We start from the raw sequence: 23,242 nt of genomic DNA, 5'->3' as shown, positions 1-23,242 counted from the left end.
TTCCCCCTCAAAAACAAAAAACCCAAGCCCTAACATTTTTGTCGTCCATCGTGAAATACAGTGGGGATTAAGAACACTGAAATACTAGCGCAGTTATTCTCAAATGCATAGATTACTTTAAAAATATACTTGCCAGTTGACCATGGAAATGCAAACTCTGAGATCTAGCAGAACCCTGGCAACGGACAACAAGAGACACAGTTACTGCCTCATTGCAAATGCAATGCGGCACTTGTGTTTTAAAGCCTCAGCATGCTTTGTTTTTTTAGTCAACGTGCCAATGTTTTGCTTGATCTAAAAGCTTGTGATCTTTATGAGTAACACCCTTCCAGGGTGTGCAGATAAACTATTCTTTAAAACAAGAAAGGGAAACAGGCTAACAAAAGAAAAACAAATGTGAACTGCACAGATAACAATTAGTGCAGATGTGAATCAATCTAAGGAAAGATAAGAGTTTAGGGAGATGCCTTAAATCTAATTTTCCCATTGTGTCATTTTACACAGCATAGAGAGCAGGCTGCCCTTCAGTTCTAATAGAAATATTACAGTGCCCTGTTTATTACATTTATTCCAAAGCAATCCCAGTATCAGGTTTCCCCCCCTCCTTTTTGGTGCATTACTATTGCTATGCTGTATTTGGATAGGCTGGTACATTTTTGTTATTCATGCATGAAGCAGATCATAACCATTGTTTTGCCTTTACAGTTTAATATAGTTTCTACCCAACTACAAAAAGAATGCTGAAAACTTTACTCCTTCCAGCTTTTCTCTAGGAGCCCTAAACAATACTGTTCCTGGGTTGTTCATCATGTTGCCAATTCAGAAGCAATTTACACAGAGCAAGTTAACCTCCATTCTTCAGATTGAACTTTCTTTACTTCTGCATGTCTTTAGGTCAAGGGTTATAATTTCTGGTGATGCATCTGACTACATATGTTTAGGAACTACAGCTCTCTTTGCATTTCCTCTTTCCAAATAAGTAGGGTGCACAAAATGACAGCTATTGTTGTTCAACGACGGTGTTTCCAAACGCAGACATTAATAAAACCTTCTGGTTTTGAAGGGATTGTTATCCAAACTTTGATCCAACAGTGCAGACAGCAGCCTTGTTCATTAAAGTTTGTATTTTAGTCCAAATGTTATGGACTGAACCATAATGGACTGAACCAAAACACCAGGTCTGAACAACCTCAAAGTTTGGAAGGTTCCATATCTGAACCTTGTGGCCTTATGTGTCTCATTATAAAGGACCACTTTTGTATTGCCTTTAAAATATATATTTTATAAACAGAGAGAGAGAGAGAGAATCAGTCTTATTTTAATTAATCTAAGTTTTGACCATGGTGATAATCCCAATATAAAATACAGAATTGTAGATTAGATATAGATAAAATCTGGGGAAGGTTTATACAAAAATCTGTTTGTTTTACAGCCCTGGCTACTTGACAATAATTGCAGTGAAATGCTGGGAGGGGTGGGGAGAACTACCCTGGCGACAGTTACAGGAATTAGATGAGGAGAACAGAAACCAATTATAGCACTTCAAGCAATGTAAGTGTTTAAGGCTTCAGATAAAACACTGTAAATGAATTCTGAATAACATTTTTTTCTAAGGCACCTTTGTCAGCCCAAAGGGAAGGGAATATTTGATTAACTGTATGTGGAACCTCATTTGCCAGCGAATGGGGAAGCAAAGTCAGCTGGCTTCCTCTGTGTTTGAGATGAATGGGGTGTTTGCCTGAGTGAGGAGGACTGAATAGCACTAAGAAGGAACTTCAGGGTTAGGCTTTCAGTAAGTAACATTAGTGCAAATGATACCCATGCTCTTAGGCAGGATGCAGCTGAGCCAAGCAGCTTGGAGGGGGTATCCTAGGCTATCGGGTCACTACTGTGCTCATATGTAAAAGAAAACCATTATTGTGGTTGTTTTATGATCAACCTACTATATAGATGATGATGAAGGATGAAGATGATGATACAAGCCAGGAGACAAATAAAGAAACCGCACTGTAACTGATCAGAGCATAAAATATATTCAGGGCCTTGTGTTTATTGACCCTTTTACCAACACAAACACCTGAATCATCAGCCACTACTTTGGATACCTCCCTGACTAAGCAGTCATTCCATTCCACTGTCCCGTTTGTGAGTTTCCACCCCATCCCATCCCCACTCTGTGTGTGTCCCCATCTCCCTCCATTCCCATTGTGTCTCTCTCTCTCTTCACTCCCATTGTGTGCGTTTGTCTGTGTGTGCATCTTTCTCCCTCCTTAGTCCCCACTTGCTCTCCCCAGGATCACCAATGTGCTGCTACTTCTAAATATGCTGTTTTCCCCAGGGTGCTAGCAAGAGCACCAAAGGGAAAGTGGCATGATCATGTTCAGTTTCAACATACTGAGTACATGAGTAGCACTGAAAAAGGAGCACAGAAGCATTCCTCTTGCTTAGCGTTGGAAAAAACCTGTTCCGCTCCTATGTCCCAGAAAGCCCCTAAATTGGGGGGGGGGAAGAAAGTAAAGAAGAAGAGATCAGTGCAGTAATAATCCAATTACAAGTAATTGCTGTCTCCTCCCCTTTCTGCAGTACAGCATGTACACTCAGGAGCGAAGGAGCTGATATACTAGTTTTTTGGCAAGCCTTTAGTTTTCATAGGTGTGAACAGAGAGCAGTGGTTTCATAGGTGTGAACAGAGAACTAGTTTCCTCGTGGTGAGTCACATCAAGCTCACTGCAATACCTCTGCAAACACAAACAGCTTTTCCACCTCTGTTCAGATCACTATGACATCCTGGCGTGGCTGAGAAAAAATCCCATCGATGTAAAAATATATTCAGGGAGGAGATGTTTTTTGTGTTGCATTCAATAATGTAAGAGTATTTTAAAGTGAAATTTTACAAGCTAGCATTTGTGGAGGGAGAGAGGCAGGGGAATTATTAAAATTAAAAAAATATATAGGCATTAGGTCTTCATCAAACTTCCAGTGAAGTCAGTGAGAGTCTTTCCATTGACTTCAGCGGGGTCAGCATCAGCATGAGGATAATGCCGCGAGGCTGTTGAGCATGATGTGCTTTTATCTCTTACCCAGACGTGGATTCTGAAGTAGCTGGAATTTTAACCCATTCAAGTTTTACAAGGTTTTTCAGCAGACAAGTTTAATTTCTTATGCAGAGAAAAGACTTAGAGCTGAACATACCAAGGAAGATTTCTGTAAGAGATTAGAAAAGTAGCAGTTCAATCCCATGAGAACAGTAAATCCACTCAAGGAATATCATGTGAATAGACCATTCACACGCCAGAGGAACTGTCTGGGAAACACCGTACAATATACAACCAGGCCATTAATGTACTTTAGAAATGTATATGCAAGCTATAGCAATTGCAAGCACGTTTGTGTAATTCTTTACCTTTGGGTTTTATTTTCACAACAAATGCTTCATTTCTTTTATATAAAAGAAAATCAATCCTAACAACAATTCAGTAGCAACCCTACAACAACAAACTAGTGTACAAATGCAATCGGAGCAAAGAAAAGAGAAATCCACTTTCCAACAGGGGGCAAAGGAAATCACAAAGAGAATCAGGAAACCTCAGTTCTATTCCCAGCTCTTCCACCAACTTCCTGTGTGACATAGAATCATAGAATATTAGGGTTGGAAGAGACCTCAGGAGGTCATCTAGTCCAATCCCCTGCTCAAAGCAGGACCAACACCAACTAAATCATCCCAGCCAAGGCTCTGTCAAGCTGGGCCTTAAAAACCTCTAAGGATGGAGATTCCACCACCTCCCTAGGTAACCTATTCCAGTGTGTCACCACCCTCCTAGTGAAATAGTGTTTCCTAATATCCAACCTAGATCTCCCTCACTGCAACTTGAGACCATTGCTTCTTGTTCTGTCATCTACCACCACTGAGAACAGCCTAGCTTCATCCTCTTTGGAACCCCCTTCAGGTAGTTGAAGGCTGCTATCAAATCCCCCCTCACTCTTCTCTTCTGCAGACTAAATAACCCCAGTTCCCTCAGCCTCTCCTCGTAAGTCATGTGCCCCAGCCCCCTAATCATTTTTGTTGCCCTCCGCTGGACTCTGTCCACATCCCTTCTGTAGTGGGGGGACCAAAACTGGATGCAATACTCCAGGTGAGGCCTCACCAGCGCTGAATAGAGGGGAATAATCACTTCCCTCAATCTGCTGGCAATGCTCCTACTAATATGCCATTGGCCTTCTTGGCAACAAGGGCACATTTCTGACTCATATCCAGCTTCTTGTCCACTGTAATCCCCAAGTCCTTTTCTGCAGAACTGCTGCTTAGCCAGTCGGTCCCCAGCCTGTAGTGGTGCATGTTTTTCTTCCTTCCTAAGTGCAGAACTCTGCACTTGTCCATGTTGAACCTCATCAGATTTCTTTTGGCCCAATCCTCCAATTTGTCTAGGTCACTCTGGACCCTATCCCTACCCTCTAGCATATCTACCTTTCCCCCCAGCTCAATGTCATCTGTGAACTTGCTGAAAGTGCATTTAATCCCATCACATAGATCATTAATAAAGATGTTGAACAAAACCGGCCCCAGGACCGACCCTGGGGCACTCTGCTTGATACTGGCTGCTAACTAGACATCGAGCCGTTAGACATCACTACCCATTGAGCCCGACAATCTAGCCAGCTTTCTATCCACCTTATAGTCCATTCATCCAATCCATACTTTTTTTTAACTTGCTGGCAAGAATACTGTGGGAGACTTTATCAAAAACTTTGCTAAAGTCAAGATCTATCACATCCACTGCTTTCCCCATATCCACAGAGCCAGTGACCTTGGAAAAGTTATTTAAGCTCTTGGAACCTTAATTTCTACATCTGTACAACAGGGGATAATATCACTTACCCCCACTACAGGGTCATTGTGAGGTTTGCCACATTAATGCCTGTGATGTGCTTTGAGATCTTCAGATGAAAGGCAATTAACTGCAAAGTTATTAGCATTTCATTTTTACATGGAATGTATAGCACGAGCCCGACCCTGTATGGTGCTGAGAGCCCTCCGCTCCCACTGAAGTCAATGAGGGGTTGGGGATGCTCATTGCCTCCGAGGCATTGGATTAGGCCCTAAAAGCACAGTGCTTCTCTTAAGTGGCCTACAAGTGTTTGGTGCTTTTATATATTCACACCAGAGGGGCTATACAATGTACTTAATACATCGGAGAGCAAATGAAGGAAAAAAAAACCATATGTGAATGAACAAGTTTGCAAAAACTCTAGCTCCACTTCTGATCTGGTGTTCATGGCTCCTATCATTCTCCCAGCATTCGGTGGAGAAGAAAATCAGCTACTGATATCTCAAAGGATGCAACAATACATGCCGGGTTATACCAATCCAAAATAAGGCGCTAATGTGGAAATCGGCAAGTGATTTTAGTCAGGTAAAAAAGTGGGTTCTTCGGGTATGAACACACTGTAGCTGGGACCCAGCCCAGCTAGGCAGACATGCGCTAGCTATACTCGAACTAGCACACTAAAAATAGCAGTGCCACAGCTGCACGGGCTTGCCACCTGAACATGGAGCCAGTGGGCTGGGCAGACTTGTACTCAGGCAGCTAGCCCCTGCCACATTGCTATTGTTAGCGAACTAGTTAGAGTACAGCTAGTGCGTGTCTGTCTGCCTGGGCTGGGAGGCTCATACCAGGGGTGGCTCTATGTATTTTGCCGCCCCAAGCACGGCAGTCAGGTGGCTTTCGGTGGCATGCCTGCGGGAGGTCTGCTGGTAACACGGATTCGGTGGCATGCCTGCGGGAAGTCTGCCGGTCCTGCGCCTTCGGCATACCCGCCGCCGAATTGCTGCTGAAACTGCGGGACCGGCGGACCTCCCGCAGGCACGCCGTCGAAGGCTCCCTGACTGCCACCCTCACGGCGACCGGCAGGCTGCCCCCTGCGGCTTGCCACCCCAGGCACGCGCTTGGTGTGCTGGTGCCTGGAGCCGCCCCTGGCTCATACCCAGCTGTAGCATATATGTACTCTTAAAGACCCTCTTAGCTACAGGATAGTCAATGAATTCTCAGCTCTAACGGAACTATGGCTCTGAACTTAAACACAATACCTTTCAGAACCCCCATGGGTACAAAGCTACCACTGAAGTCAATAGAAGAGGTTAGCTTGAGTAAGAATTGCCTAAGCACTTCTGGACAGGGCCTTGTGTAATCAATACGCTACAACAACGATTGCAAAACAGGTGATTTTACCAACACTTCTTGCATCCTTTTTACTGTAAAATTCATTCCAAAATGCCAGGTTTTCAGCACTTTCCAATAAAGAAAGAAGAAACATGAAGAGCATGCATGTCATTGTCAACCTGGAATTTTGATTTTTGACACATCCCCACCCTTCTGAATCCTGGTTAACTTGATTTTTGGACCCACCACTTGGAAAAGGTCCAAGACCAAACACAAAGCATTTTCATAACAGCCACTGACCAATCCATTTATTCATTGTGGTCAGGCTCAGATCTAAACATGCCTGAACTTAAAGGAGTTTGGCTGTGGCTTATGTCTACTTTCCAGGAAAGTAAAACCACAATGACTGGAAGAAAGAAAAAAACAACTACCCCTCGTTGCTAGAATATTAAATGCATTCACACAGGCTTCTCTTTTGTAGTTTCCAGTTTCTTATCCATAATTGGCCAACACAGAAAAGGAAACTAACAATGATCGAAGAGGTCCAGAAAATGCAGACCTATGCTAGGATGCAAAAGGGTCTGATTTCATAAGACAATGAGATCATACCAGACAACAAGAGAATGAAGTGGAACCTCAGCATCCCCCGATTATCTTACCTGAGGGAGCTAATGAGGAGGCTGCACCTTAGGCTGCTGGAATGAAGATTCAAAAATTTCATCAGGAATGAAGATTCAAAAATTAGCCAAAGGCTGCCTTTGAAAACAAGCTTCCGACAAGCTCTCACAGACAGCCCCAGCAGCTTGAGACTCTTTCCTTAAGAAACAGTATTCAAAGAGATCGACAGACAAGATAGAGTTTCATGGCTCACAAGATCTATAGCCAGACAACGTTCCCTTACTGGCTAAGATGATAGGCAGCTTTTTGCTAACTCAAAAATACAGCTTGGGGAATGTTCACTCCCTTGGCAGTGTGGCACTCAGAGAATTATGGGCAGATATGGACATTTCCTGTTCAATTCTCCTATTTAAATACCCTGTTGCTATTTATCTGGAGGCAAGAAAGCCACAGTGACAGAGCTGATGTGGGTTTCCTCAGGAGGAGATTGACAGGGACCGATTTCAGACAATATGAGCTACGGTGACTAGTGCTCTCTAGCCCATTCACAATCTGTGATTGGAAACAACCTTTATTTTCCTTTTGTTTGCTCCAGCTCAGTAAATGAAGATCCAGGCAGTTTTGATACAATATAAAATGAGCCTAATGTATATATTTCAGAAGAAAATGAATCAGATTAACTATAATCAAAATACAGGAGTGAATCCGAGTCTAGAGGGAGTTTAAATTGGCGGAAGGTACTACTTCGGGTCAGGTTTTCTGAAATTAAAGGAGTCTAATGCCTTTATCCTTTCATTGAACAGGATAGCACAGAATCCCATGTGGTCAGGGCGGTGGCAGGAAAAGACTTTCTTTTTTTGTTTGTTTTAGTCTATCCTAGCACAACCCCTAAGTATTTTGGTGTCAATGCAAGGCCAGGAGGAATCATTCTCAGACTAAAACCTGTTGGAAAGGATAATAGAATGTGGTCCCGAGAGTTATTTGTGCACTGGGAGAACATGGAGCTTACCATACATTTCATGCTGTTGGAATAAATTTAATACATATATTTACATTAATAACATTTAAAATTAAATTAAAGAGGCATCATCACATCCTCTGCTTCTGGCTCCTTCAGATTTGAGCAGTGATCATCTGAGGGCTACATCCTGCTCTCCGTTAACATGTCACAGCTCCTGAGGTAACTGCAGCTCCGATCCCTTCATGATCTCCTTGAGGGCACCCCATTCAGGCCTCAGGCCTCTAGCCATCACCTTTCTTGGGGTCCAATCCTGCATTCCTATTCCTCCAGATCAGGGATTTAAAGCTGCTATTTCCTTCTGCAACTCACTGCGATCACCTTAGCAAGTCTGACTTCAGTTTAGTATCGGCCACCATGTTCGCTCCCATGGACGACGACAAGGTTAGCCAGTGACCAGCCAGCCTTCATAAAGCAAAAATATTTATTCAGAACATCAGCATTACTGAAAAAACACATCTTGAAAACAATGAACAGCTTACGTGCATCCTGTTTTACCAGGTGTCACCCACTTTCCACATGGAGTTCCTCGTGAGTTTCAAAGTCCTTCAAACCCCTTCAGCAGGATCTCAACCCTCTTGGCCATGTTGTCATTTCAGTTCTTGGATCAGGTGAGAATGACCCCTTACCAGGTTTATCACTTTATACAATTCTCAGTTCTTTGTTTGCTGGGCCTCTTGAACCTGGGCAAACCCAAGATATGGGATTTCCTCTGGGGGTGGTACTTCTGGGGACATGTTTCCATGTCTAAGGATTTGCATTAATTACCTTCACCCAGTGATTTTAATTCTTGATGGTTCATTCATGGACAGGTTTCAGTGGTAGCCGTGTTAGTCTGTATCGGGAAAAAAAAAAAATGAGGACTCCTTGTGATTTCCTCCCAGAGACTGCATGGCTTGTCTTATTTCAAGAAAAAAAAAAAAAACCCTTCACACCCAGCAGGTAACCATGCAAGAGGAGAGGAGAAACTGAGTCATAAAAAAGTTTCCCAGTTCTGCACAAAGTTGGGCATCTCTCTGGAAATCAATGGGAGCTGCACATACAGATTCTGGTCTCTCAGATTATAAAACCTGCATAATTGTCAGAACATTTCCTCTCCCATCCAATCACACTGGATAACACCAAAATGGACAAAGACCACCAGCAGCAAAGGCAATTTAAGAGGCAGAAAGGTGACTGGAATGAGACTATGCGTTGACGTAAAAACTCTATGAGCAAAGTTTCCATTGACTTCAGGGGGACCAATATTTCCTCCTGTATGGCCTGGATAGGTTCTGTATGGACGATCAGTACAAGAAAAGGAGAACCCACTTTTCAGATTGAGGGAGATTGGTGGATTCAGATTTCACAATGCTCTTTTGGGGCCTGATCCAAAGCCCACTGTAGTCAGTGAGAGTCTTTCTGTTGACATCATTGTATCAGGCCCATCAAGAATGAACTCTAATTCTATATAAATAAAGGAGTGAGTCATTGAAGATAGGTATGAAAGATGGTGGCCTCAAACCTACACTCTGGAGGACTGGATTTGTGAGCTTCAGCAACTTTGTTAAACCAGGCTGCTGTGCCCTCCCACCCCTGCCAGCTCCTATTTTTATTAAATGCATGAGAGACAGTAGCTTGATTGAAGAGGGGTAAAGGAACAAAGAACACAGTGAATAAATCAGTCTCCCCACTACTAGACATTTTCAGACAGCCCTGGCAGGGACGTGTGTGGTTTTACAGATGACAGCCATAAACTTGCCTCTCTCAGATTACACAGCTAAAGTCAACCACAACTATATCCAAGTAAAAATTTCATGAAAGGATCAAGTGAAGAAGGAAATCTCTGCAGTCCTTCAAATGAACTACTTTCTTGATGTGCGCTTTCCAATCAATCCAGAGACAAGAATGATGGAGAGCCATCAAGGGAACTGCTGTAACCAAAGATGCACAGAGCACTCTGCAGAAAATCCTGCACTCTCAAGCGCCAGCAAGTTAGGATTTCCTGACTGAATGCTAAAAGTCATGTGCCTCAGCTTCCGGCCGCTCGAAATCCTAACTCTCAGCTCTGAGCGGTCACATTGTATGCCTTTTTAAAGCTGTGAAATATGGTTTGCCCATTTCAACCTCTTATGAGTAACATAAAACTGGGGTAACTATAGTATGTGCTAGCCTGATTATAGCTGTAAGTAGGCAAATGGTTAGAAGACTGATCAAGGCAGTTTTCTCTCCCTTTTCATATACCAGCTTCAAAGAATTCTGGTTTATATTACCGCAGAAAGATGAGTGGCATTTCCAAAAAGATAGTCTTAAACCAGCTCCAAGATTTCTTCTTAAGTACTTAACCTTTCATAAAAATAGTTAAAAACCTATAATGCACTAGACCAGTGTTTCCCAAACTTGGGACTCTGCTTGTGTAGGGAAAGCCCCTGGCAGGCCAGGCCGGTTTGTTTACCTGCCCCGTTCGCAGGTTCCGCCGATCATGGCTCCCACTGGCCGCGGTTCGCTGCTCCAGACCAATGGGAGCTGCTAGAAGCAGCGGCCAGTACATCCCTCGACCCGCGCCACTTCCAGCAGCTCCCATTGGCCTGGAGCAGCGAACCGCAGCCAGTGGGAGCCGCGATCGGCGGAACCTGCAGACGGGGCAGGTAAACAAACCGGCCCGGCCCACCAGGGGCTTTCCCTACAAAAGCAGCGTCCCAAGTTTGGGAAATATTGCACTAGACAGTAAATCAGCCTTGTGGAGGCTCATTAAAATCTGGGGGAAAAACACCTTCTACCTAGAACTGGTTGAATTTAAAAAAAGAATTCTCCAAAAAAACTGAAATTTCAGATTTTTCCCATTTTACAAGTTTCCAGCGAGGCTCCCCCCCTTTTTTTTTTATAAAAATATTCACAACTTTTAATCAATATTTTTCACTAAAATTACAAAAAAAATTACACCTCAAAAAAGTCAAGTTTTCCACAACATTTTGTTTAAATAAATAAGACCCCACATTCTTCAGTGAAAAATCTTCTTGTTCAAAAAATTTCAACCAGTTCTACTAGTGCAATGATAAAGGAGGCAATGCGGTGTAGCGAATAGAGCAACTGATGGTGATTTGAGAAACCAGGATTCTATTCCCAGTTCTGTCACTGACCTGCTCAGTGACCATGGGCCTATCGCGTCCCCTCTCTGTGCCTCAGTTTACCATCTGTAAAATGGTAGTAACCTTCTTTGTAATGTGCTTTGAGATCTACACATGAAAAGTGCTATGTCATAGCTGGGTATTATACACTATAATTATAATATCTCTTTGGTACAGATGGCGGACATCTGAAAGGGAACTATCAGTTCCAGATCTACTATTGTGGGGGGTAATAGGATGGAGTAGGACTTTGTGTCCAGCTCCTGCTCATTGACTTGGAGACTAAAGATTTTTGTTACGAAGAAGAAAAATAAATTTTAAAAAATAAAATGGTACCATTAGAAAAATATCTTTACATCAATAAAAAACTAAGATGTCAGGGTATAAGGAAAAAATTGAAAATATCCCTGTATCTTCCTGATGTGCAGGGACAGGGCAGCTGCTGCTATACCCTTGTGGGAACACACCAGGGTTTGCCAACTTTGCTGGCTGGTGCAGAGATGGTGGCAAGACCATTAACTTTGCCACATCCATCTTGGAGTGACTAGAACTTGCCAAGAACATGACTGCAGCTGACACCACCGCACATGCTTCCTGTGCCCTGTTCCCCAGAGCACCTGTGCAGGGGCACACCATGCTCCTGGCCACCTAGAAGACAAATGCAAAAGGCCAGGTCTGCCCTAAAACAAGCTTCTCCAGACCCTGAAGCCAACAGAAATGGCTCCAGGAACGTCTCCAAAATTTCTAGTGGAAACAGTGGTTTTTTTTTTTTTTTACACACAAACAAATCAATGTTCCTTTGAGGTATCTGCAGACTGGGCTAATGCACAGGGACCTGGCAGGGAAAAAGACTCCAAACTAAAGTGAAAAATTCACTTATATTCAATAGCTAAATGTAAACAAAGTAAATCAGAATCAGTAGGGAAAAACAAATTCAATTTTTACCTTTCCTTCCTCTAGACACTTCCTACTGGCTGTGTTAACCCTTTAAGTGCACCTCTCTTTCTGGAGAGAAATTAGTGGTACTGAAATTAGCCCCTAGTGGCCAGATCTTCACAAGAATTGAGGAGCTCCCATTGAGAACAATGGATAATCTCCTACCCACATCCCCAGCTGAAAACAATGGGAGTTCTGAATGCAGAGCAGTCTGGAAATCTCACTGCCTTTATTTGGTGTTTAAATGAGAGCTGAGCTCTTTACACAGCCTAAGGATCTGCATTGGCAAATCTGCTTGCAGGATTGCAACCAAAACACCAACATCCATATATTTAAGCAACTAAATAATGGCTTGATTCTCAGAGATTCTAAGCAATTGCTTCTCTGACTGAAGCCAGCTGGAGCTGCGGATGATCAGCACCTCTGAAAATAAGACTACTTAAATATGATTTAGGTGCCTAATTTCAGGCACTCACTTATGTTTGAAAATTTTAGCTTTGGTAATTTACAGAAATCACACCACAATTTAAAATCTTCCAGGAACAAACTAGATCTAAATCAAATAGCAGCATGCAGGGTCTCATGGATTATTTAATGAGTCTAAATTTAATTATATTGAAGGTGATTTACAGAGAAATGCTTAAAAAGCCAATGAGAGAGAAAAGGTGGATGAGATAATATCTTTTATGGGCCCAACTTCTGCTGGTGGAAGGGACCAGCTTTCGAGCCACACGGAGTTTTCCCTCGGGTCTGGAAGAGGCCAATAAACTGATGCTGAAATAAACAGCACCCTAAAAAGTGTTAATAAGAGCAAGTCACCAGGAGATGGCACGCTCGCCAATGAATCTAGTCTTCACTTTAAGCAACAATTGAGATCCATGCTGTGTGAGACTCCAGATTACTCCCCTTCCTCAAGGCAACTCCTCCAGATAGTGAATAATACACCTATAATTCTAATTTAAAAAACCAGGCATGGATCCTACATTATGTGGGAGTTTAAGATCTTGTCACTGATTAACTTGCCAGCCAACATCATGAGGGAGAAGCTGCAGAGATTATTAACCCCCTCTAGGGGAATTTTAAAAGGGGCAGCTTCTAACCAGAAAACACAAGAAAAGCATTGAATATTAGCATCTGGGGGAGTGACGTGCAGGGTCCTACAATGGCTTCTGCAGCAGACACAGCAAAACCCCTGGGATTATTTAGTGCACGACATTATGGAAAGGTTTGGGCAGAGGACAGAATTACATAAAAACAGGGACAGTGATCTTCCAGCTTTACATGGTGGAACTGGTACAATATATTATACTGCTGTGTAAAATGTTTGGGATGACTTGTTCCACACTAGGTAGAAGTTGCAAACTCAGAAGCCTGGAGTTCACCACCTCTGGCCAACAGACCATGTTAGAAATAACCATTTGTAGCAATTGGACTCATGACACAGGATGATTGGCCTGATCCTGGGAGCCCTGTGCAAGCATTAGGCACTCCGTGCATTAGAAAACGTATGTGAAAAGCAGCCAGATCTTGCTTTATGCTGCACTTGTGACTGTGCATAACTAAGTCCACTTTTTGTCCAAGTGGAAAGGAGGGTCTGGCAGCCTGTCCAATAGATAATTTACAACACAGCTGGCACTGTGTTATTCCCTCTGTCTCACTATTTCTTGATACTTTAGTAGTTTGCTGACCCTTAAAGAGTTGGCCTAATGTCAAATGCTGTAAAACCAAAGAAATTCACATTGGATGGCCAACACAATAGCAGGCAGTAAACTGCTCCAAGCAGGCACCATGGCTACCTCTCTCTTCATATAGCACCTAACACCATGGGGTCATGGTTGGGGCCTTTGGGTGCTACTGTAATGTGAATATTACATCATTATGATTAAAAAGAGGAAGAAACTACCATAGTGAAGATAATGGCAAAGAGAAGGCATTACCATTCCTGGGGTATATGCTGAGTTCTGCACAATTCCCATTACAGCTAATGAGCTGAATGCTCAAAGCACAGCAGCACATTGATTTAAGAATGTGCTTTCTAACCCTTAAAATAGGTTAATTCTCTATAATGGTTCTTTGCCAGTTCCTAGTAAGAAACTGAAGGCCTGACTCTTTGTTGCCCTGCACTTTATCGGGCCATTTTCATTTGAAGGATTGAGTCTAAAATGTTGCTCTTCTGATTTGGGTAGTATTTTACACCCACTTTGAGTGACTAGACAAGGTGCAAAGCAATGGAGAATCAAGCCTTGATGCTTCACATAGGTTTCTGTTCAAACACTGGATTAAGATGGACTCAGTTTAGGGTTGTTTTTTTTTACATTCACTTTTTAGTGAAGTTTTGCCAGTTTTCTGACTACTGTAATTACCAGCTCCCCTCGTAACACATTCCCTCCTAGGAATTATTAACACACATCTCCCTGCTAAGAATCCACAGATGAATCCAGCAGTTCTGACTTGTGCTGAATTCCCATTGTTTCCAATAGGTGTTTTCAGGGCTGCCAGGGGGGAGGCGGGGGGGAGGGGGGAGGGAGGGAGGCCAAGTGGGGCAATTTGCCCCAGGCCCCGCTCCCGCCTTCCCCCATCCCCCTGCACCTCAGCGCGCCGCGTCCAGGAACGGCCCTGGACAGCGCTGCAGCGGCGTGGTTCCGGCGGGACCTGAGCTCCTGTTGCTCAGAGCCGCGTGGCAAGGGTGCAGGGCTGCAAACTCCGGCCAAGCAGCAAGAGCTCAGGTCCCGCTGGAGTCATGCCACTGCAGCGCTGTTGAGGGCAGCTCCTGGATGCGGCGTGCTGAGGCTCCGAGAGAGGGGAGGGGCGGGGGTAAGTGGCATGGTAAGGGGCTGGGGGCAACACATGGGGTACATAATTTTTCAATTAACTACCTGTGATGGTTTGGATCACACAAACCCCCTGAGAGCTGCCACCCACCTGATATGCCCAGACATTACTTCTAGCCCTGCTTTCCCTGCCAGCTCAGGACCCCAGCACCCTGTCTTGCTGAGCCAGACACTTCCGTCTGCTCCAACACAGACCCAGGGTCTGAATTACTTGCCCCAAAGCTGCAGGTTTACCTGAAAGCAGCTAACAGAAGTGTTCCTGCCTCAGATGCCCAACTCCCAATGGGGTCTAAACCCAAATAAATCCATTTTACCCTGTATAAAGCTTATACAGGGTAAACTCGTAAATTGTTTGCCCTCTATAACACTGATAGAGAGATATGCACAGCTGTTTGCTCCCCCAGGTATTAATACATACTCTGAGTTAATTAATAAGTAAAAAGTGATTTTATTAAATACAGAAAATAGGATTTAAGTGATTCCAAATAGGAACAGACAGAACAAAGTAAGTCACCAAGCCAAATAAAATAAAATGCACAAATCTAGGTCTAATCAAACTGAATACAGATAAGATCCTCACCAGTTCCAGAATTCTCCCTTTTACAGACTAATCTCCTTTTAGCCTGGGTCCAGCAATCACTCACACCCCTTGCACACTGCCCTTTGTTCCAGTTTTTTTCAAGTATCCTGGGGGGTAGGAAGGCTCTCTCTTTAGCCAGCAGAAGACCACCATGGAGGGGTCTCCCAGGGGTTTAAATAGACTTTTTCTTGTGGGTGGAGACCCCCTCCTCACTCCTATGCACAGTCCAGCTCCAAGATGGAGTTTAGGAGTTACCTGGGCAAGTCACATGTCCATGCATGACTCACAGTTTTTACAAGTAGCATCCACTGTTTACATACCACCTTGAATGTCCTCAAGTAGACTTCTTATGTGGATTGGAGCATTCCAAGATTCATTGTCCTTTAAGTGTCTCTTGATTAGGTACTTAACTTCAACATTCCTTTCTCCAGGAAGTGACCAAATGCCCCACTAAGGTTTAATGTTTTTAAATAATGTATTTCATGTATTTTCAAATTATTAAAAATTAATTTTTGAATGTCTTTCACTGGCTATTTTTTACATTTCCAAATACATGTTACTATAATATTGCAACTTTTTTTTAATGGAATGGGCCCCTGAAATTGCTTTGCCCCAGACCTCTGGGGCGGCCTTGAGTGTTTTGCGTAATTGAGGATTAGACCCATACATTGAAGCTCATTAGAAGACTTAAATGGTATTAGTCTTTGGTAGGGTGCAGTCCTCAGCAGGGAAAAAGCCCAAGTAAGTACAGCGAGGTTCTTAGAAAGTTCATCTTGGAAGAACTGAATTAGCACTATCCTCCTTGTCCCTCCACCCCACACACTGTTTTAAAATTTATTTAATAAACAAGTGCATTGTCTAGAGGGGGAAAGTTACTTACTGCTGGTTGATCACATTCCAGTGCAGTGAGATCTGTGAAAACAAAATTAAGTGTCAATGCTATTTTGCCCAATATTGTGTTTGAAATTAAAAGCTTCTACAAACTATGAATTACAGCTGGATGAGTCAATAGCTATCTTCACTATTAAAATTGATCACTTCCATTATACTCTTGAGATACCACTGCTCTTGCTTGCCTTCAATTTTTCATGCAATATTCAGTTTTGGAAAGTAAAATCTGCCCTCAGTGTCAAATGCTCCCTTCTAAAGCCTTCTACAGTCTGAAGCTTCCCAACTGCAGTCACGTCGCACAGCTGCAGATGAACTGTTGGAATGCACTGAGCTTGAAACACTTTGTTTTTGGTGTGACTCCATTTTCAATGTCTGTTGTTACCTCTTGCTTTCACTTCCCTAATCCTGGTCCAAGTTCATTATGCACCTTGGAAATAGTGTTTTCTGCCAATACAACTATGTGCTTTGTCTCAGAAAGGTTACCAAGCTTCTGCAATTTCATCAAGGGAAGAAGGTCACAGCAGGTGCAAAATATCCTCACCAATTAAATCAATTAATGTGAACACTTTTAATTGAGTTTCAAAATTTCTCATCCATTAGCAGCTATGGAAGGGTATAAATAAGGTCAGTGAATGAATGTAGTATAATAATAATAATAATTAATCAGGGCAGAATGTCCTGTAGTGAGAGCATGGGACTGAGATTTAGGACTCCTGGATTCTATTTCCAATCTACTACCAACTTGCTCTGACATTTTAAGTTTAAGTAACTTGACCTCTCACACTACTCATTTCCTAATACTAAAATCTTTAATATTAAACAAGTGGGATCAGTAAAACAGATTCCCAGGGGATGGCGGTTGGGAATGCACATTTTACAGTTTTTGTTGCAATACACAAAATATCCACCTACATTTCTCCTCACAAACATTCATGAGGCTCTCTCTCAGAACTTCTGATTGAAAGCAGAGAAAGGACACTACCTTAGACTGGCAATTAACCCAAAGCACTTCCACAGAACTGCTACTGGGGAGATCATTTCCCTAGAACCCTTCACGTATGGATTTAAGAATAAGGAAAGAGGCAGACAGAAGCCTCAGTGGCACCTCCCTCCCTTGACCAAAGCATGGCGCCCAGTAGGAACTCCACTGCAAAATATTCCATCAAAGTACTTATATGTCCCCCACAGTGAGCTGAGCACCTCACAAACATCAATCTCCCAACACCCCTTTGAGCTAGGTAAGTACAACTAACCCTGTTTACAGATAGTAAACTGAAAGAAATTAAGTGACTTGCGTAAGGTCACACAGGAAATCTGTGGCAGACAGAGGAATGGATTCCCAGACTCAGTTGAATGCCTTAAACACAAGATCATCCTTCATCCACAAGCTGTGTTAACTTTCGGCAGACACCCTCCCCCCATTGGAATGTCCCCTCATGGATGGGACTGCTGTAAATGAAAGAAACCCTGAAAGCATGACTCCATTGGAGTCATGCTGCCAGGGCACTGTAGACAGCAATGGCCCCACAGTTGGCAGGGAAGAACAATCCTCGGACATGATAGTGGTGGCCGCCTTTGAACTGAGGGATAGGGATGTATTTGCAGAGCTTGGCGCATGCCTAGTCCCCCAAGAAAGAAACCCTTTCTGTAGCTTTTCTACCTTCTTACAAGTTCTAACACATTACGGGGAGGCCTAGCCCTAATCTAGTCATCAGACTGATCCTCTGAAACATGTTTCTCTTCACACAAGGGAATTTTCAGGCAGGCAGGTGGGCAATTTCTTTGGAGAAGCCCATTCTAACATCTCAGACCAACATACTTAAGCTACCTGGGCACTGCTCCCACTGGAGTTAATGAGAGCTGTGCTCATGTATCCAAAGGCAGAACTGGCCTCGCAACAAATTACAGGACAGCACAGAAACTCTGGAAGCATGGAGCAAAGTCATGGAATGTTGTTAGGCCGGAACCAAATGCTTCAACTGATCTGATTAATAAGCCTGATATAAACACAGAGAACGCAGCGTGGTGCCTTGCCAATTCTTTTACAGTAATTATTACTGAAGAGCAGGTGTCTGATTACTCACTGTCCTGATTGACAGGCTCAAGAGAAATAACGAACTAATGAAAAAACAACTGATTCATGTGAGCAACTCAGTTTCACTCTTGAATTCTATCGGTAAGCACATGTAGTGCAGCTCAGAGTCTAGCACACTTGTCCTGTAACTCAGAGCAGGTGAATCTGAGCCTGCTGGTGGTGTGCTTCAACTGCTGCTAGTTATATTAAGTATGAACATTTCACTGTTAGCTTGTCCTTACCCCCATTTAGTTGTAGCCTCTTTGTGTCTTATCATATGCTAAGAGCATAAGCTCTATGGGGCTGGGATCCTCTTGTTATTACATGTGTGGACAGTGCCTAGCACAATGGGGCCTGGGTCCCTGATTGGGCCCTTTAGGCATTACTGTAATACAAATAATGAAAAATTGTCATCATCATAACTTAGGTGAAGTACGTTGAGCCCCTCAAAAGGTGTCTAAGGTATTCACAATGGATACAATTGGACATTACACTGAGTTTTAGCAAGAAGAAAAACACATGTTGAACTTGCATGGATAGGAGGAAACAAAGAATGACGATATGCTCCCATCAGGAAGATGCACCTTTTCTTTATGGGAAGAAAACAAGTCACCATAACATGTGCAATGTCCACAGCACTAGCAACATTTTTTCCACTGAAGAGAGCTGCCCATGTGGTCATCCTGTTCACCCTCCCTTGTCTTAGGACACAGGGTTTATGTAAGGGGGAAGTGAGCTGAATATAAGCATTTTAATAAAAGTCCATTGTGAAACATTTCCACTGAGAAATAACCCCACAAAAGTATACATTCTTTATAGGCAAATGCCTTCCTCAGAGGAAGAGCCCATTATTGCAGAGTTAACATGTAGCTCTGAAGTAATTACTTGCTTCCTCTGGAATCAGTTAAACAAATGTATCCTTGGCTCCCTCAGCACATTTTATGGGCACCAATGGTTCCTTAGGATGGTTAGGGTCCTACTCTGTACGCGGCTCAAACTCACAGCTGAGTCCATATTACTCTGAGCAACACTAAGTCCATGCACACATATGAGTGTAGGAGTCGGGGGATGGCATTTTTTTTAAATTAATTTTAGGGGCAAATCTTGTTTCCAGACACCAGCCCAAACACCTGGGCTGGAGACCCTCTCAACAGTCTACAGAGCAAGAACAGAACGTCTCTGTAGCCACTACTCCAGCCTGAGGACTGGATACACTTGCCTCATCCCTGAGGTACTATGGTCAGCCTCGGTAACAGCCCCTTGGGAGCTGGGTTCTGCAGTCCCTGCACAAGCTCCTGAAATCCTTCCTCTCCCTCAACAGGGATTCTACTGCAGACAGGGCTTCCTGCACTCATGAAGGAGAGGGCTTGAAATGCAATGTCTATTTGTAGTATATTATTCAGCCACTAGGTGTCTGTGTGCTGGACAGAGTTCCAAAGTGTGGTGATTGGTAAACAATGTGGGAACTCAAGCTTTGTGGAAGCCTGTTTGGGTCTCTAGTTTTAGCTGCTTTCTTTACTAAATACCTTCTGTATAAGAAGGTCTGTGATTCTATAGATCATGACAGGGTTTAGCCCCATAAATAGCTCATTCTACAACTGCATAGCAATTAAGTTTAACACTAGTTTTGCCATGATATTTTGTACATACAGTGTCGGCTACATGCTTATGTTGCAAACAGTGCTTTATAATTTGTTAATTTAACACATGGTTAATAAAGTCCTCTCCCCACATTGGTTTTGTTGTTTAACCATAAAGCTCACTTCTCTTTCAAGCAACATAGACTGTTTTTCTATTGGATTCATCAAAACCGCACTATGCATTTAACATCAGCAAGAACAGCAACAGGCAAACGAATTGGTTTCACTGGCTTCCAATATGTATCTCATTCTCACAATCAAGAGCAATGCCAAAACAATCAATGACGAGCCCTATCACTTGTTTTTACATTTACCTTCAGATTGCAGGGCAGGGCTGAGAGGAGAGAAGCACTAGAGTAAGGGAAGTTTAACACAAGTCAAAAGGGCACATTTCTCAAATACCCCAGAAAGGAAATGAATAAGCATAAGTTACCATGGTAACCTCTCATGTTCTTAGCCAGTTAGTTGATCCCACAAGAACAAAGAGTTTTCCCCAACACCAAAAATGTCCTTACATTTTGAAGTATTAGAGAAGGGGGTGAAACAGAGAAAGTAGGTATTTTTAAATAAAGACAATTATTTCTCATTGATTAAAAAGTAAAACCTGAAGAAGCTGGGAAAGAAAGAAATCTGTGTGTGCTCAGATTTCTCTCAACAGTGGGATCACATCCAGGTAGTTCCAGTGGGGTTGGGTTACACTTACACACACATTTACACACTCTAAAATAAACTTTTAAAATAAAGTGGCGAAGAGGAAACATGATCCCACAGCAAATCTACGTAGCCATTTGAATGCCCCCTTCCTGGGAGGAATACAATAGCATGCCTGTTGCATTGGGTCTGACATTTTAAACTCTTTGCTTTCCAAGTCCCCACCGCACAAGATTCATGGGCTGGGCTAGGACTTGGTCTGTGAATATTTTCTGACCAATTCAGAACCGGCATCAGCCACCAGATACTTGTCAGTTTTAGTAATAGAAGTGTTCTAGTGATTCTCCCCCATCCCACCCCCGACAGTCATTGTTTACAGAGTGCCAGAACTGAACATGGCACTTTACAGAACAAGGCAAGATTCCGGCCCTGAAGAATTGACTGTCTGACAGAGCCTCCATTCCCCCCACCCGCTCCCAGGTCTGTCAGTCTAGTAGCAAAGGGATAAAAGAGGCTGGGAAGCTTTAGAAAGTCAGCTCCACTACTGCAGGGACTCCAACTCCATCTCCACAGCCAGTCCTGCATCCATTTCCCCTTCCCTAGTTCTACCAAGCACCCACTAGACCCACCCCTCTGCAAAGAAAGAAATTCAAGTACAGAGAGGTAAACTCACACTGGCATGAAATCATTGTTCTACAATACTGCGTACACACACAACACTCATCTCTGCCCACTTCCAAACCTCTGCCTGCCAGAAGCTGGGGCTGGACCACACTAGATTATTGATCACTAGATAATTGCTCTGTTCTGTACAGTCCCTCTGAAGCACTTGGCACCAGCCACTGTCAGAAGGCAGGCTACTGGACGAGATGGACCATTGGTCTGACCCAGCGTGGCCATTCTTATGTTATGTAAAGCGGCGCCAGCAGCAAGAGTGAGTGTCCGAGAGAAAGGACTGTCTGAGCTCTGCCACCTAGATACCAAACAACAAACCCATTAGTAACCAGCTTACACCCCACGGCCTCCCGAGACACAAGAGCAGCAGCCCCCACCTACCCTGTAGTATCCTCCCCTGAGCCCAGGCACTCATGCTGCAGCAGGAGGATGTTCTTTCACAGCAGCATGTCATCTAGAGAGCAGCTCTCAGTGCAGTGCTCTGAGCCAGCAAGACCCTCGCTACCCCCGCCCGGACTTGCCAGTCACACTCCAGCCTGCTGCACCACACGCCTCCCTCCTCTCCACTCAACTCGCTCCTCCCCTGCCCTAGCCAGCAGCTGCTAGCTAGAAGCTTGGTCCAGAGATCATCCCAGAGGACTATAAATCCTAGTCTGGGACAGCAGCTGCAGATACCTCCAGGGAGAGAACAGGAAAGGCGGGAGGGTGCATGTGTGACTTACCAAGGGGAAGAAGCAGGGGAGCGACTTGAGAAATAAAACATTGCAACCAAATCAAGGACATTTTATAGTCAATTTATAAGCCATAGGAAAGGGAGATTGGGGGGGAAAGAAGTGGGAGGAAGATATCCAGCCAGCTAAATCCACCAGGCCAGCACTCTCCCCTTAAATTATCTCATCCTGGCTCCAAACCAGAGACTCCCTAACTGTGGTATATGGACCACCACAGTGAGCCGCAGACCACCTGCAGAGTTGCCTGGCCGAGTGGTGCTAGCTTCTTTTCCTTTCCAGCTATCACACTGTATTAAAGACAGCTACCCACACATTTAAACTTTCCTAACATTAAATAAAACTGGTCGACATTCTTCGTCTGGATGCAGTGTAGCTGTAGCCGTGTCGGTCCCAGGATATTAGAGAGACAAGGTGGGTGAGGTAATGTCTTTTATTGGACCAACTTCTGTTGGTGAGAGAGACTAACTTTCAATCCACACACAGCACTTCTTTAGGTCTCTGTGTAAGCTTGACCGTTGTCTCTCTCACCAATAGAAGTTGTCCAATATAAAACACATTACCTCACCCACCTTGTCTCTCTAGTATTTCATGAGGAAAGTTTTCCCACTGCAAAAAACAATTGTGTGGAAACCAAAGTTTTCCCCTGGACAGTATCAATTCAGACAAAATAGTTGGTTCTCTCACAGGAAATTTCCAAACCAAAATGTTATTTCTTTTACACTTAAAATGTCATGTTGTTTGGATGTTTTGGTTTAAAAAAAAATAATAATGAAACTTTTACCAGTAAGTCAAAATGTTGGTTTAAAACAAAAATCTGGGGGAGGGAGGGGATTAACTGAAGAACCAAACAAAATGACATTTTAAACCAAATTAAACAACTGATAGTTTCAAATCAGTTCAAAGCTTCCCACAGGAAACCCAAATTTTGCAATTGAAAAATTTCAAACATGTAGATTTTTCAACTGTAATTTCTCCTGGGAAAACTTTCGGGGTTTTGATCAGCTCTAATACTAATGCAATTGCTGTGGTTGCTACAGGGCTGTTATCCAAAAGTATGTGAGAAGGAAAGTTGGTTTATGGGATACTCCATTAATAATAAATAAATAAATACTGCTAATTTAGCACTTTTTATCTTTAGATCTCAAAGCCCTTTTCCAAGGTCAATATTATTATCCCCTTTTTTAATTGATGGGAAAATTGAGGCACAGCAATGTAATCATTTGCCCAAGATCACCTAGCAGGCCAATGGCTGAACCAGAAATTGGACCCACACCTCCTGAGTCCCAGATCAGAGCCCTATCCACTAGGTTATACTACCATAAGAGGTGGCCC

General features: G+C 43.3%; 1 protein-coding gene across 6 annotated transcripts in view; it reads right to left on the bottom strand.

Moving 5' to 3' along the window:
- The window catches only part of FAM124B (family with sequence similarity 124 member B), a 34,640-nt gene extending 12,372 nt beyond the window's left edge, over nt 1-22,268 (bottom strand). Inside the window, exons 1-4 of one of the 6 annotated variants that reach the window (XM_042853589.2) lie at nt 21,561-22,268; nt 16,129-16,160; nt 8,277-8,629; nt 3,081-3,204 (exon numbers count right to left, since the gene is read on the bottom strand). Coding sequence is in view for 1 of the 6 variants with exons in the window: in XM_024103230.3 (XP_023958998.1) it covers nt 8,563-8,596 (34 nt within the window). In the remaining 5 variants the exon portion in view is untranslated. Of the gene's footprint in view, nt 1-133; nt 2,138-3,080; nt 3,205-8,276; nt 8,630-16,128; nt 16,161-21,560 lie in introns of those variants that run through there. The other 5 variants (XM_024103230.3, XM_024103231.3, XM_024103232.3 and 2 more) reach the window with 5 other exon arrangements.
- Nucleotides 22,269-23,242: the final 974 nt, after the last annotated feature.

This window comes from Chrysemys picta, chromosome 9 (assembly GCF_011386835.1).
Source record: "Chrysemys picta bellii isolate R12L10 chromosome 9, ASM1138683v2, whole genome shotgun sequence".
Classification (NCBI taxonomy): domain Eukaryota; kingdom Metazoa; phylum Chordata; order Testudines; family Emydidae; genus Chrysemys; species Chrysemys picta.
The sequence above is the reverse complement of the archived record's forward strand: the minus strand, read 5'-3'. Positions and strand labels throughout refer to the sequence as shown.